Below are 17,153 nucleotides of genomic sequence, written 5' to 3'. Positions count from 1 at the left end.
GTGACCTCAAAGTTACGAGTCTTGCGAGCTACCAAACTTACACGGTCGTCTTATTAATAATAATTTCATATGAGATTTCAAATTGAATACACCATTCCTTCAAATTTCAAGTCAGATACATGGATTTAAGAATAATAAATACATGTATCTTTCGTTTGACTCTCATGTATTCGGCGAAGTTAATATGATACAAAATATAATTTCAAAAACTAAAATGAAGAGACATAATTATGTCTTAAACTAGTGAGATTTGTGTTGTTGGCTGATTTTGTATACTATGGCTAAAGCTTAAATTGGGTACCAAAATTGTCTATCTTTGCACTTGGCTCGAATTCAAGGCAAAGATATATAATTGGGCCATAGAATGCCCAGTTGGTAAAATTTGTCACGGGCCTCAGATGTGTGAGCCAATTTGGAAGTAGTTCACTCTACTCAGTCATTTCTATTTGGAAAATGGAAAGTGGCCGGCACTGATTAGTAATGGTGATGGCGGATCCCGATGTAGAAGAAGAAGTCGCAAAAACAGAAACTCAGCTGGAAAAGCTTAAGAAATGGGAACGTAGGAAGGATTTTCGATCTCTTTCCGATCCACCACCAGTTGTTTGCTCTATGTTCGAGATCCGAGATAATCCACTCCACAAATCTTCCGGCGAGCTCGCCGTCTTTCCTCCGGTAAACCACGAGAACCTTTACATATCCATAAATTCACTTCAGAAAACTGATAGCCAGTCATCGTCGCCTCCGTTTCCCTCATCCCCGTCGGTGTCGTCGTTATCATCATCCTCATTTTCACCTTCTCATAGAGATAACGACGATGCGTCCTATTCATTCGCAGCCTCAGATTCCAATATAGTGGATCCAGTGAAATCTGTACCAGATAGTCCTCGGCCCCCAGCCAGAGCATCTTGTTATCAAGGAAGATGGTGGAATTTGGGACTGCAAGTGTTGTTTTCTAGAATCGCCGGCAATGGTATGTTTAACCGGGGTTTCACTTCAGCTCGAAGGGCTGTAACGATTGTTCTGTCGCCGTTCGGAATGGCGGCAATACTTGTGATGTTTGCGTATTTTCGTAGGCGACGAAGATTGATTAGAGCACAGAATGGGGAAGAGCTGAGACGTACCATTAGAGCGAAAGATGAGGTATGTTAATTTTTGCTACAAAAATTCCCATGAGTTAATCAGTTTTAAATGCAGTCTTGAATTATAATCCCTGGTTGTTCCTTTTTTTGCAGAGAATAAATCAACTTCTAAGTCAAATAACAGAGATGAATCAGGTATTTGTGGCTATGCACAAACGTAATCTGTCCAAGAATTAGCTGAAATTAGTATGTGTAGTAGTATTATGCAGTGTAGGGATAGTGGTCAATAGGCACACATTCATCATGCTGAATGTGAATGCTCCAAGTCCATTAACGTACTGCTGTGTATGTATGTAGTTTGAAACTCAATTCTTGCAAATATACGAAAAATGGTAGAATAGCAGTTTCATTGTTTGTTTAGATAGTCAACAAAATATGCAAATGGCCGAAGATGTAACAGCTAACTAAGCATCATATGTCCTGTTATTCCAGAGATACGACACCCCGGACCAAAGAAAGTCATTGATCTCAGTTTAACCCTTTCCTTGTTGCTTTCAGGTTTAATCCTTCCTTTAGGCTCATAATCTTATGCAACTGAACTCATGGTTCTACACCCTGCTTGTTTGCTAGGTCACTCACTCTACCGAGGGGGTAACAAAGGCTCCAGCTCATTATAGTTGGCTAAAACCTATAATCTTTCTGTTTAGTGTACATCCTGGAAACAGCTTTGTATCTGCACCCATATATTGGAAAGCCTGCAACTCTAAAATTGTGACCCAGAACAGCTTTAAGAACAAACTATGAGAGCTGTGTGACAATGAGGAAGAACAAAATTTACAGCGAATTATGTAGATTGTTTAAACGATACCTAGGCTACCACCAGGGAAGAAAATACTTGCTAGTCCTTGGCTTCCTGCAAGTACTCCATTCATCCCAAAGTGGATGGCCTCAATCTGGTACTCAAGTGTCAAATTCAGTAGCTCTCAAATGCTAGGGAGTATTGTATCTTAAGTTCTTTTCCTGTCCTCTATTTTCCGTTTTCCCCCAAACACAACTCAGGCTACGTAAATAGCACTGTACGTGAAGTGTCTCATTTCTAACTATTTTAAGAGATCATCAATTAGTGAATAAACATTCTGAACTCCCAAACCATATATGGAGGAAAACTTGAAGCTGATCAATTGCATCAATCAACTGTAAGATACAAAACTACATTGACAAGAATACAGGATTATATCTATGTGAGTGCTTGCTTCAACAATTTTCTGCAATGGCATTGTAAATGATAGTTTTGTGCAGAGCTTGTGGATGTACTGCACAACTTTTGTGGCCTTTCAAAAAGAAAAAACAGTTGCCCTCAAACCACCATCTGCTGGACAAGTTATCGATATGATGGAACTACTCAAACTTCGGTGAAAATGCTAAAGAATGAAAGAAGATGTATTAATACTGGTACATTACCAAGTTCATATAACTTTATGATCCACTATCATATACCAAAAAATCATTAACCAAAAGAAAAACCGTCCAAGAATTGCAATTATACAAGTGTGATCACATCTTATACCTACCAAAGCTGTAGGTTGAGAGTGAGTAACTCGTGTTGAAGCTATCTAGACGAATTCTACACTCATTCTATTTGATTCCAGCCGTTTTTTCCAAGCACATCATTCATACAGTTCAAAAGTCATCTCGCTGAGAAACTAAAATGTTGCTAGAAATAAGTAAACCTAACACAAACTTAAAACCGTGGGAGGAAAAAAAAGATGCAAGGCTTGACCACCAAAGTATAACAACCAGAAGAAGACGACCACTTCATTCCAAGAGTGCCATTCTCATCCATGACAGGTCAAAACCTCAGTCGCACCCTGTGGAAAATTACTGTTATTATGGACGGTAAAAGATCAAGAAACTTGGGAAACTGTTTAGACCACAAATAACAAATAGTGTATAATGATAACAAATTCCGTCCTTTAGCTCTGACACAATGTTTTTAAAAAAAGGTGCAGTAGAGAGAACAGCGCTTCAGAAATAGGAAGCCTAGATTAGCAGTATTTTCAGTTTCAATGGGATTTGCATGACAGTTAATATGCAGCGCCGTAAAACCAACATCATCCAGCCCAAATCCATAGTTGCATCCACTAATCATAATCCCAAGTTATATGGAACTGAGGCATAGTAGTTTTTATTTGGTGTATGTTACTTCATCATAGAGTTTAGACAAAACAGAGGACTCAACAAAGTACAAGCCATATCATATGGAATACATTATTATTTAACAGGTGACTTGAGATAAATCATTGAATAGAAAGGTAAAAAACAAATCAAAATCTAATATCTAATGATGAACTCGATAAGCCAAAGCAGATACTTCATAAGAAGAAAACAAACAACAACTACTATGCCTCAATCTCAATCTAGCTATGATAGGTAATATCTATGTCGTGTATTCTAAGATTCATCACATATTAATCAGCTTTACACGCTGGTTGTTGATCTACCACAATCCTCTTCCTTATGATAATAAAAGAGATTCAAAAAGACCATCACCAATATAGGCATTTTAATTCGAAGGAGACGTACTAATCCAAGCTCTCAAATAAAACAATATAGCAGTCCTCTAAATCAGTTACCCTCACCCACCCCTGGTCCCCATTCTAAGGTAAGGCATGCTTTCTCATTAGAAAGATAGGGAAAGTCATCAATACTACCAACTAGAAGATGTCCCACCTCAAATTAAAGAGGAGAAGGGAGAACTGCCAAGATTCTTAATCTCCCAAGTCACAAACATCGTAGAATTTACAGAGAAAAAGAACTCAACCCTGATATATCGACATCAATCTAGCAATTAAACAAGCATTTTCATTCAGAAATTCCATTTTTACACTTTCCCCCTCTCTTTTTTTTTGGGTGGGGAGGGGGGTAAAAATGGACGCCGGTTAAAAGGCCTACTCGCAAAAAGGGCCCTGCTAGAATGTAGGGCTAAAGTTACATTTGACTACTTGGAAAACCTAACAGCAAAACAGAACACCAAATCTGACGTCAGGCATTCGATTAACAAGCCAATTAGGAGTTTCCATGTGTTAAGCTGGACAAATCTAATAGAAGATAGGGGGATGTCATTTACAAAACAGGGTCACAATGCTGATAACTCAGGCGGGAGGAGAAAATAGATGAATAGTGATTGTGCATCAGCAATACAACAGTTATGGTAAACAAAAATACTTATGAGAAACTAAAATCTTGTCAACACATTCGGAGTACAAGTTATTCAAGAATGACCGAAACACAATTAGGAAATGTGCAATGGTTACTCAGGTTTCAAGACGTAACATGATGCGGAAGGGAGCTATGTGACATGTTTACATTAGTGTGTTACAGGTCAAACTACATACTCAACAAACCAAAATGCGTCTCATATACCTGCAGATTCTTCTGTGCAAAAGCTGGTGTGGCCACTAGCTCTGAGTTTCTGTGCTCTCATGCTTTGCATGTCGAACATCTAACTGATCTACATACTGTAGTGGATTATCTGTTTCATTCCTAATCCTTTTGATGTTTGGGCTCAATAATCCCTTATGTCTAAACCCATACAAGTTAAGCACTTGATTATCTGCAAAATTGAAAGCCCTCTCCATATTTTTCAAGCACCTCTCAGCAGGATAATCTCCATAGCTCCCACATGGCTTGCATCCCACAAAATGAGTCACGAATGGCCATCTTTCATCGCCCAAACCTGGATGGTACTTCTCAATCATCTCCTCATACCTATCAACTAACCCTGCCCAATATCCATGTAGATAGTAAGAATTCTCAATGGACACCTTGTCCATCCACTGATCTTTCTGTGAGGTCAGCAAGTATATTAGGGCAGACTGATCATCTGCTTCGAATGCTGGTCTACCCTTTAAGTTAGCTGTCAACACCTTCCCAGCTTCTTCACGAACAGGACCTTTCGGCCCCATTGGTGCCCATGCATCCAACAAATCAAGAGACCACTGGCAATTCCTTAAGAGGAAACTACCCGTGTTTATCGCAACCCATGATTTCTGATCAAACAATAGATCTGGGTAGCCATGAATAACAAGATTGTGATCTTCGTACTTGGAAAAAGGGATCTCAAAAACCATATCAGTGAATAAAGCATCACTGTCCATCCACCATATCCACTCTACTTCAGGGTGTGACAACATTAGCCTACGAATCAACGGCAGTTTAGCCCAATACCCAGCCATTTCCATTTCCAATTGAGCTAAATTATAAACAATTTCAATCCCATGGATCCTACAATAATCAATTTTATTCTTTATAGCCTTCAACAAGTAATGATCCCCAATTGGATTATCACAAGGGGTCGGCGGCGAACCAGTTACTAGCATAACACGAGGCTTACCTTGAACAAAATTAGGGAATTCAGGGTTTCTCTGAAGCCAGTGTTTCCTGTCTTCATCCCAGGCAGTAATCTTCGGACCTAACCTGTACGTTGCATTAAGGCTGAAGAAGTCATCCGGGTCCTTATCGGATCGGATCTCGGCTATGATCCGGTTAGTCTCCTCGATTAGATTCAGGTTCTCAGCATCAGGTCCTGATGAAGCGAGATTGCCGAAACCAATTGTGCCACGTAGGACAAGGATAGTAACAAAGCCGCAAAGAAGAGTAATCTTAATGTTGTTGAAAGTACGTTGGATCTGTCTTCCCCGAGGTAAAATGGAACTGGCACGGCCGCCTCCGGCGCCGCCGTTGGGTGTGGCGGTGGTGGGTAGTGCTCCACCAGCTCTTTTCTGAGCTGTGAAGCTGTTGTCTGGACCCATTAAGCTCAGCCTCTCTTTTTTAGTGTAAAGAGAAGAAATTGGGTAATGGGGGGTTTTAGAGGAGAGGAAAACAGAGTGACATGGGAGTCAAAAGCGTGAGAAATGGAGATAGGAAGAAGAAAGGAAGAGACAAAGCACCGACGATGGACTGTAGTTTTTCTGAGGAAACTACAGTAAAATTATTATTGGTTTTGTAATGATTTGTTTCGTTAATTTAAGCTTTGTCTATGCCGTTTTGAGTTTAGTTTATACATAACAGTAATAAAATCCCGCTGTTTGCGGGCTGGATTTAACGCGCTATTATGAAGCCCATGTTCTTCCTCCTCCATTTGTTCAACTAATGTTTAAATAGTCATTACCAGCTTCTTTCCACAATTACCGATTCCACCCTTGTATGTTTTTCTCACTACGAGTTTTGACTTTACAACAATATAGGTGAAAAATATTTGTTACTCTTTAAGTTAAAAATTAAAATTAAAGTTGAGAAGACTAGGATAGAGGTTATTTTACTGTTATTCCATGAATATAGATATAATAGAGTAAATGAAAAGTACAAATATAATTTTAAATGCTAGTCGTTCACAATTACAATTATCACATAAAACATCTCACCTGAATAAGTCAAAATTATACTCCTAAGATATTTTAATAATGCGATTCAATCAAAATTAAACATCTAATTTCACATGATAAAAATAGTGTTTTTTTGGTTGTCTTTGCTATGTTATTACTATCTACATTTAATAATTAGTACCCAGTAGGCTAGTACTCTAGAAATGCAAGACCTTAGTTTTCGACAATTAAAGTGCCATTAATTAACTCTAGAGAAAATTAGATTTAGAAGTAGATGGACACTCATATTCATTTGTTCTTGCCGGCATGTCTTAACTTTACTATGTGCAATGTGCCCAAACTATCATTTAGATCCCATCAAAGTACAAAAAATAAATAATAGTAGAGTATTATTTTAATGCACATAAACCGTGTGCAGATCCTTAAAAAATTAATATATAGCCTAATATCATATTAGACTAATAGGATGATTAACGTCATATATATAGGCTTGTTTGTCCAAGATTTATCTCAATCAAAAATTTCATATATTAATTCGATACTTGATACATACCTTTTCAAAATTGAGATTGCACAAATAGTTATATTCTTGTTAATTCAGTTGGTTAAATTTTTTCTGCAAAACTAAACGTAAAATTCATCAAATTACTTTTAAAGGTGAAATTTATTAACTCATAAACTAACAAAGATAGAGTTTAAAGAGATGTTCAAAAGTGGTCAGATTGGGCTACTATGATGCACAACTTTTCTGAATTAAATTTCTAAAAATCTCGTATATGAGACAATTATTATAACATCTGAATTTTAATATGTACTTTATTATATTTTATGTCAAATGATTAAAGATTAATGTTTAAACGTGGTCCGAAATTAATTGAGTCTGTGATTAAACTAATCATATGAACAGTCCAAACAGAACAAGCATATTTATAGCATCTTACCGCCCTTTGTTATCTGCCAAATTATCAAATATTATTTTATTTTTCATCATGGTCAAAGCCAAAAAAACACCTTTTATTTTATGCTTAATAGAAAACAGATTATTAGATCAAGCACATTTGTAGAGAAGATGGATAATTCCCTCACAACAAGGTCTCGCAATAAATTTTGGTTTGTTTTCTTTTTTTTGTTTGTTTCTTGGTACTTATTGCTTTATGGAATTGATTGGTCTTCTTTACATGGTATTGTAATAACGTCACGATACGAAGTGAATTCAATTGAATCCTTTCGTCCAACTTCTATTCCTCCGCCTCCACCTCATGCTGATGTTAGCTCCAATTTCAATTCTACAAGTGATGATAATGCCACCAATGAGACGCGATCCAAGGAGGAAGAATCGTTGTCTAATGAAAATGATAATGCGGTGGTACTTGATTTGGAGGAACTCCAGAAAGAATTGGAACCTTTTTTAAGAAAAATCGAACCTCCAAAAGAAGAAAAGAAGGTTGAGAAAAGAATAAAAAAAAAGAATGATAACAGGGAAGGAAAATGTGCAGGACGATATATATATGTTGCAGAAATACCTAGTAAGTTCAATGAAATTATGTTGAAGGAATGTAAATTGTTGAATAAATGGGAAGATATGTGTCAATATTTGGTGAATATGGGGCTTGGCCCTGATCTTGGAAACCCACAAAGGATTTTTTCGAACAAAGGTTGGTATACTACAAATCAATTTTCGTTAGAAGTCATGTTTCATAACAGAATGAAACAATACGATTGTCTAACGAATGATTCCTCTAAAGCATCAGCAGTTTTCGTGCCATACTATTCAGGGTTCGATGTTGCTAGGTATTTATGGGATGATTTCAACACATCAATGAGGGATGCAGGTGCAATTGAGGTCGCAAAATTTCTTAAGGAAAAACCTGAATGGGAGACAATGTGGGGCAGAGATCATTTCATGATTGCAGGGAGAATTATTTGGGATTTTAGGAGAGGTATTGAGGAAGATGCAGCTTGGGGGAACAAGTTAATGTTATTACCTGAGGCAAAGAACATGACAATCTTAACAATCGAATCGAGTCCTTGGAACAGGAATGATTTCGCCATTCCATATCCAACGTATTTCCATCCTTCAAGTGACAGTGATGTAGTCCAGTGGCAGAACAGGATGAGGAGGTTAAGGAGAAAGGTGTTGTTTTCATTCGCGGGGGCTCCACGTCCTCAACTTGAGGACTCAATAAGAAGTGAAATCATGGAACAATGCTCAGTCACGAGGCAAAAATGTAAGCTATTGGAGTGTAATGACTTACACAACAAATGCAACAAGCCTGTACATGTAATGAGGCTATTTCAAAGTTCAATTTTTTGCTTACAACCCTCAGGGGATTCGTTCACTAGGAGGTCTACTTTCGATTCAATTTTGGCTGGTTGTATCCCAGTGTTTTTCACTCCTGGATCCGCGTATGTCCAATATATATGGCACTTACCAAAAGATTACACCAAATACTCGGTGCTTATTCCGGAAGATGATGTTAGGAAAAAGAAAGTGAGCATTGAAAATGTACTATCTAAAATACCAAAATCACAAGTAGCAGCAATGAGAGAGGAAGTGATAAAGCTTATACCAAATGTAGTTTATGCAGATCCAAGATCAAGATTGGAGACAGTTAAAGATGCATTTGATTTGGCAGTGAAAGGGGTTCTTGGAAGAGTGGATGTAATAAGAAAAGAGATGAGACAAGGCAAGAATTCAAGTATGGTGTTTGATGAAGAATATAGCTGGAAGTATCATACTTTTGGGACATTAGAAAAGCATGAGTGGGATAATTTCTTTTTGAGAACCAACAAAGAGAAGTACTAAATTACTATTTGTTAAATTCTTGCAAGTTAGTTGTATGTAGTCTCTAGCTTGCTAGTTTAATGTAAAGTATGTATTTTATCTCATATCTGTTGTATACCCTATAGAGTTTTTTTTCCTTCTTCTTTTAAAGATTTTTATAAGGTTTTGGTTGACATGGAAGTTCTCCTTGTCTCTTTAAAGACAAATATGATTCTCAAATATTCAAGTTGTGTTTTTAATTTGTCAAAATTGAGTCCTCTAAGTATACTCTAGTGATAATGGGCTGATCTTTCCTAAGAGCTCAGACCGATCCCGTTTGGCCATGTGAGGTTGTATTTATGTTTTCAGGGTTGGATTGTTCGCTCATTAAAGCGGTACATGAGTTGAATTTAAGATATTGTGAGATAGTTCGATCCATATCAAGTTAATTAGGCTTTAGAGCATATTTGAGAGGTCTTTCCCTAGTACAAGAGGATCGGGAAGGACGCACCTACAATTTCAATTATCGTATTCGTAATAAATGAAAAGGCATCTAAGCAATAAAACCATTTTAAAATGAGTGCTGTCCTATTCCAAACTTTCATACTTCAACATATATATGAAGGTGATAATGCTCTTAGTTATACAAGTTACTATAAACCAAGAGTATCCCTATAGATCCTCCCTTGTCCTAATATTATGTCTTCTAACAATAATATAAGATGTGTCAAGGAGCCAACTTACAAGATAACAAAACAAATGTTACAAACAACTACATGGGCCCAACAAGTGTGCACTATCGAGCAAGCCCAACACATTCAATTGAGAAGGACATGAGCTACCTCACAATTTACTAGGTAACTCGATAAACTTCACATATGATCATAAATATTTTTTTATATTTTTTTTACCCTCCCTAGGAGCTCCCACCCTATTTTGCTCCCTTGGTGACTCAAACTCGCAACATTTGGGTTGGAAGTGAGGGGTGCTTACCATCCGAGCAACTCCCTCTAGTCTCATAAATAGATTTTGAATTTAAACTTGATGGATTGAATCTTTAGGATCTTTAGTACCAAATCCATTGCTAGTATAGAATTAAGAGTTCAAATTTTACTAGATTTTCACTATATATTTATACCTTTTGAAAAAAAAAAAAAAAACTTGACTTTCATTAAAAATCAACAAGAAATAAATGCACTACCACGAGTAACATAAACATAACTAGCAGTGCTCTAGAACATAGACACATAACACAAGAAAACGAGAGGGAAAATGACTCTTTAATTAGTTAACTTTATTTTTTAAAGTGATAGTGGCCTGACTAACTTATTTATTTTTTACTTAAATTAATATTTTGCTTAATTACTTTAGAATATTGCTCGTCCCACATACTTGCTTAGCATGATTTATCTTTCTTGTATAACTAATAAATTTGGCCGCGCTTCACGCGGTCCTCAATAACGACTTTTTAAAAATAATGATCAACTTTTTACTTTTTACTTCAAAATTCTTCTTTAAAAAAAAATTTCAAAATATAATTTTGTATTAATATAAATTATAATTTGAGATCAAGACCTTGTTGTTTGCTAGTAATAACTCATACATATATCAAACGATAAATAATTTAAGTATCAATTATTTTAATAATAATCTTCACCTTTACACTTTGATGTTTTTATTATTTTGTTATTTGTTAACCATTTTAGTTATATGAATATAACGACGTCAAACATGAAATGAGTATTTTATTTTTTTATCGGACATCATTTTAAAAAGAAAGGCACAATATTTCCAAGATAATGGGAGGAACAAAAAAAATAAAATATAAAAGACTTGATTCACAATTAAATTTTAGGAAAATGACATAATTATAAGATGAATGTCTACTAAAATAAAACTAAATGAAAAACATTTATATATACATAAAAAATTATCTTTGTCATGTCTAATTGAGTTCCTTGAAATACCATCTAAGTCCAAATTAACTTATTGAAAACACTGAGGACAGGAAATATGGGAATAATATAAATTTAAACACTTCTAACATTTAAATAAAATAAATAGAAAATTTATGGTTGCAATAGTTAATGCACTCTTAATTAGTAACACCTTTCTTTTTCTTGATTTGTAATAATTTTTGTGTTTCTAATTAAGCTATAATTAAAGAAATTTATTAAAGAGTACTATTTGAGTTTTTAAAATATGTTGAAAGAACAAAATAAAAGGAAGAAAAATGCTCTAACTATTTTTATTAGTTATCAACTTTATTAAAATGATTGTCCCAAAATATTTATTAGCAAAATTAAATTGAAATTAATTTATTTTTTATTTTGCCCTTAAAATTAATTATTCAGAAAAAAGAAATTCTTCTTGTTTATGATTCTTAAAGAATTTGTAAAAGAGAAATGTGACAACTAATATGGGATGAATAGAATAAACAATATCAACAAAAAAATTATTAGACAACTCACCTTAGACATTTTTATTAATATGAAGGAAATGAAAGGAAAAAACAAACAAAATGAAGAGCATCGTATATTAAAAATATAATTGAAAATGAATCCTTATATAAATTTGATTACAAAATATTTAAAACAATTTCATATAAATAACAGGTTAAATAATATATTTTTATTTATCTAAATTATGCAATATTTTATTTTTGTGCAAACCTTGTCAAATTAAATGTTATAGTCAATCACAGTTAATATCATTTTTGTATTTTTACAGCTAATTAACCACTATCTTAATTACAATAATATTTTTGGTACCATATTTCATAATTAAACATAAACATATATGAAATTGATAAATTAAGAATTGAATGACATGAAATGAATGATTGAACAATTTAAATAAAAAAAAAGACATACTAATAGAAAAGAAAATAAGGTAAACAATGCATACTTCTCTCAATTGATTTCGCTTGACAAATAACTTCAGTCTTCGTTAGATTCGCATTTTTTCAAAACAATAAAATTCACGACTAAAAATTCTAATTGCCACTAATATTGTTTTTCAAAAGGACAACGTCAAAAACTGTGTTTCAACATAAATTTGACAAAAATATTTCAGTTGATTTTGCTTTTATGACTATTTTAATTTTTGTTTCATTCTTTTTCTCTAACACAATTTTTTACTCTCAAAATGGACGAAAAGGCAAATAAAAAGAAGAGGAAAACTTTCACGAAATATCGATTCTCTTACTTTGTCAAACTTGATGTTAATAGAGAAAAAAAAAAAGAACAATCAAGAAAACCAATCACCTCTATTTCAAAATTATGCAACTATACATATAGTCAAGAAATCACTAGGAAAAAGAGTAAAAAGTTTACCAAATGTCGATAGTTGATATCTTATTCTGTCAAACACCTGATGTTAGAAGAAGAAAAAACGAACAATCAAGAAAACAAATCACTTCTATTTCATAATCATGCAAATAGCATATAGTTAAAAAAAATCATATAAATAATACTCAACAAATTATCAAATTGTAAGGCTAAACATATAGTCAAGAAATCACTAAGAAAAAAGAGGAAAATGTTTACCAAATGTCAATAGTTGATAATTTATTTTGTCAAACACATGATGTTAGAAAAAGAAAAAAAACCAATAAAGAAAATCAATCACTTCTCTTTCATAATCATACAAATAACATATAATAAAAAAAATCATATAAATAATACTCCACCAATTACCAAATTGTAAGACTCAAAATTGAAGCATTCAAAAGTAGTAGCAAGTAGGATGCTTGAAAGATATTCAGCATTGGTTGTGATGTGAAAAAAAAGTGATTGTAGCTATTTATCATTTATTTTCTTGGGTTAAATTTGCTGAAAAATAAATACACAATAATTACCTATCATTGTTGATTGTTATGCCTCTTCATATTCTTCTTAAATTCTCCATTTAACTAACAATGGAAAAATCCTTTCAGCCAGAAAAATTGGCCATAATTTAACCATAATGGCCCAAATACATGTTCACACTATAAACTGATTTATTTTTTTGATAACTATACCCTTCTTTGTCAAATTTATATTTTTCTTATTAATTTATTCATTAATTATGCTTCAATAAATGAGAAAGTTTTCCAATACATAGTAAATTGACTAAATTTTAAATTTCTCTAACTTCCATACATACATGGCTTTTAATTTCTTTTAGAAATATTGTGAAATGGTCAAAAGCCAATACATATGTAGTTTTTTTTTTCTTCCTTAATTTTCTGATAAAAAATCTATAAAGAATACAAAATTTAAATTGATAATTAGAATACAAAATTTAAAATTTAGAATATAAAATTTAAAATTTACATTACAAAATAAACTTACTCATAAAATTAAATTCAAAATAATTTTAACTCAAACTCATCTTCTTGTAAAGTCTATCATAGATGTGTTGATCTTTTCACAACTAGAAAAAAATTACAAATATGATCGCAAAAGAAAATAATTTTAGTTTTTTTTTCTTTTCTCTCTTTTATTCCAATCTCACTCTTTCTTTTTATTTTTCATCCTTTTCAAAATAAGAAATTAAATAAAAATAAAATATTCAGATAATGATAAGCAAATAAACCCACAAATAAGATATTTAAGACTGAAATTAAGCGTTTAAATAAAAAAGTAAAAATAAAATCAATTGTGAGAAGTATCAAATATATTATTGAACTTTATGAGATGGATCATATATCCCTATATGAGTTTTGTTTTAATAAAAAATTAAAACAAATAGATTCTAAAAAATTGATATTTTCACTTCCATCAAGCGAAACAGTTATCTGAACTATTTGTTTAACAATAGATATATGTGAACCACTTTATTTAACAAAAGTATATCAAATTTAGATCGTAAAGTAATAATAATAATAATAATAATAATAATAATAATAATAATAATAATAATAATAATAATATTAATAATCCAACATAATTTGCACAATATTTTATAAAGATAAAAAAATATGTTAGAAATCGACACATCATAAACAAATTATTTTAAATTTAATTTATATTTAAATATTATTTAAAATTATTTCAATAACGACATTTAAAAATTCAATACACTTTAGACATGATGGATATCAATACATTATAAAAATTATAAGAATTATATATTTCATATATATTGATCCTAGTTATATAATTAATAGAAACCTCACAGAATCATGTACAAGTGTTGTAGTTTCGCGCTCATGTGTTATGCCTATTTGATAACTTGAACATGATTACTTATATTTATTAAGTATTAATATAACCTCTAATTAAGTAATTTTATAATTGGTATGGTTAAATAAATTTAAATCACATGTTTAAATATTTTTAAAATAATTGTTTAAGTTATATCAAATCAATAGTTATTCATAGAATATGTATTTGTAATCATTTGATTGTTTAAATTATATACTCTTTAACCTTGATAACTAAAGTTAATATAATTTTTTGATTTTATAATTTAAAAATATGCCTTAATAGAATTTATTGATTATATATATGATTTTATTGATTATTTAATTAAGAATAGGGCCTAACTATTTATAAACATATACAATACATACATATGTATACAATTTTATTTATATTTATATTTTTATTTTGAAACATCTTCTTAATTAATATAATTGAAGTAACTAATCGTGTATTCGTGGTTAGAAATGGTGAAATAATTTTAATAATTACTATTAAGTTATTATAAACTTGTTTAGAGCAATTAGAATATACAAAATTTGATATGTTATTTGAGGTGTAGTTATAAATGTCTTATTATATCTTTTTTCATATTTAAAACATCTAATTCTCAAAATTATATTCTTATTTTCTTCATAAAAGAAAAGCACACACGTTATATGACCGGTTTATTAATCATGGTAGAATTATATAAGTTTATTCATTGATTTTATTTAAAGAAAAGTCAATTGTAAATTTGAAAATTATACTTAATTCAACTAAATTATGTATTACTGAGTAGTTAGTATAATTTTTAATTGGAAAATAATCTACTTTTGTCTATTATTAACATGAATTTTAATTGTCTCCTTCAATATAAAATTCTATACTAAATGAAAATAATTTTTTAAAAATGTATATACTAATTATGCTATACTTTATTTACATACATTAGACATATTGTAATTTAAGTATCCTACAAAAATACATCTATTTTAAAGTAGGGAAAAGGGTTAAAAATGCCCTTAACGTATTCTAAATAGTTCAAAAATGTCCTCCTTCCACCTTTTGGTTTAAAAATACCCTCAACGTTTTTTTAAGGTTTTAAATTATCCTTTTTAACAGCTGGCTGACATGGCAAATGTGACATGGATTTTCTTTACCCATTTCAAAATATATGACCCACTTAGTCTAAAAACCAATTTCAAAAAATTTGACCCGATAGGCTGATTGTTTTTTGGGTCTTTTGTTCCCATTAGCTCTAGTTCTTCTTTCTTCTCCTTCAATTCATCTGTTCAAAAATTTGACCCGATAGGTAAAAATTAATTACAACCATCTTGGACAACTAATTCTTAAGATTAAAATTCATTTAGTAACTCTAAGGAATAGTGCATTCAAAAAGGTAGCAATTAACCGGAAAGTTATGCATAAGCAAATCTTCCAAGGGTATTAGTTCGCAGCCACTTAAGACCAGGGAAAACTCTACAACTAACCAAAGATACCAATGCTTTTTCACAACACTCTAATCACACACAGATCCCGCGTGCATCTGATGGAAACTGTGCTCCAGCGGGGTGCAGGCCAGTGCATCAAGGTGTTGGTGAAGATGGTGAAAACAGTGACTCGAGAAGGTATGCAGGCAATTGTTTTTCACCACACTCAAGTGGCATAGCAGAAACAGGGAATGTTGTGAACAGGCAGAGTGGAGTAGACAATGCGAGGTGTAGGGGAAATATCCAGCAATCATGCAAATGGTGCAAGCAAGAAGACACGGGAGGCGTATACCACTTGTGCTGATGAAATTGAAGAAGATGACATTCTTCTGGTAATTTTTGGTGTGGCTTAAGCAGATAAAATGGCGCCTCCAATTTGAATATGCTGATAATGGCGCTAAAATGGAGTTCCAAGGATATGTTAGGTTAATATCTAAATGGGTTTGTGGGTGGGTTTGAATTTTTGTATTATAGATGGGTCGGGTCGTTGGGCTGGATTTAAAAAAAATAGGTGACCAATAAAATGAATATTTTTTATATGTATTTAAAAAAAAAACTGAACATATTTATGTTATACCCAATTAATTATGCCCTTTATAACATCAATTACACTAATATAGATTTAAGTAAATGAAAGATGAAAAGATAAAAAACTATTCATTTTTCATAATTGTTTATATATACTTTACCTATAAAATAAAAATATTTGAGCATTTATAACAAACAAGAACAATTTTTTTCACTTTGGCTCTTCTTCTGACAATAATGATGAATATATGGTATCAACTTCTGTAACTAAGATGTCAATCAAATTTCTAGGTCATCTGACTTTTTAACAAAAGAGAAAGAAAGAATATCTCATAATTCTTGTGAAGATATTGATGTAAAGAAAGCGATCATGTAACAAAAGTTTCTCAACAAAATGAAAGACTTTTTTGAAAGAATGTTTATTCATTCTATAAGGAGAGAAAATTCATTTTGATTGAGAAATTTATAGGAAGGCTGATTAGTGTTTCAAAGGGTAAGAAGAATTATTTGGAGAAAAAATCAATCTATTTATGAAATTCATATTAAATTAGGAGGAGAAAAACAAAAATTTATTTTATAATTTGAAAAGAGAGAAAATTAGATATTCTTTTAATTTCTTTCTTCTTTTATTTTGTCATGATTTTTTTGTATCTTTAATTAAAGTTTTTTTTTAATCTTTAATTAAAGTTTTTTTTTCTTATTTATCTTTACTTAGAGTTTATATATATTTTCTAAAAAAA

The 17,153-nt window shown here is 32.0% G+C and overlaps 3 protein-coding genes across 3 annotated transcripts; 2 read left to right on the top strand and 1 right to left on the bottom strand.

Annotated features, from left to right (window-relative positions):
• Positions 1-299: 299 nt before the first annotated feature.
• LOC125858068 (uncharacterized) lies at positions 300-1,479 on the top strand. Its single transcript, XM_049537745.1, has 2 exons — positions 300-1,140; positions 1,233-1,479. The coding sequence occupies exons 1-2, from the start codon at positions 481-483 to the stop codon at positions 1,314-1,316; spliced, it is 744 nt and encodes a 247-aa protein (XP_049393702.1). The 5' UTR covers positions 300-480; the 3' UTR covers positions 1,317-1,479.
• Positions 1,480-2,544: 1,065 nt separating this feature from the next.
• On the bottom strand, positions 2,545-6,088 carry LOC125858066 (probable xyloglucan 6-xylosyltransferase 5). Its single transcript, XM_049537744.1, has 2 exons — positions 4,503-6,088; positions 2,545-2,947 (listed from the first exon to the last, which is right to left on the bottom strand). Exon 1 carries the CDS (start codon positions 5,888-5,890, stop codon positions 4,538-4,540), a length of 1,353 nt encoding a protein of 450 aa, XP_049393701.1. The 5' UTR covers positions 5,891-6,088; the 3' UTR covers positions 2,545-2,947; positions 4,503-4,537.
• A 1,409-nt stretch (positions 6,089-7,497) lies between these two features.
• On the top strand, positions 7,498-9,269 carry LOC125859816 (probable xyloglucan galactosyltransferase GT11). Its single transcript, XM_049539647.1, has one exon. It carries the CDS (start codon positions 7,533-7,535, stop codon positions 9,267-9,269), a length of 1,737 nt encoding a protein of 578 aa, XP_049395604.1. The 5' UTR covers positions 7,498-7,532.
• The last annotated feature ends 7,884 nt before the right edge of the window (positions 9,270-17,153 follow it).

Source organism: Solanum stenotomum, chromosome 3 (assembly GCF_019186545.1).
Source record: "Solanum stenotomum isolate F172 chromosome 3, ASM1918654v1, whole genome shotgun sequence".
Classification (NCBI taxonomy): domain Eukaryota; kingdom Viridiplantae; phylum Streptophyta; class Magnoliopsida; order Solanales; family Solanaceae; genus Solanum; species Solanum stenotomum.
This window is presented reverse-complemented; position numbering and strand designations above follow the sequence as displayed.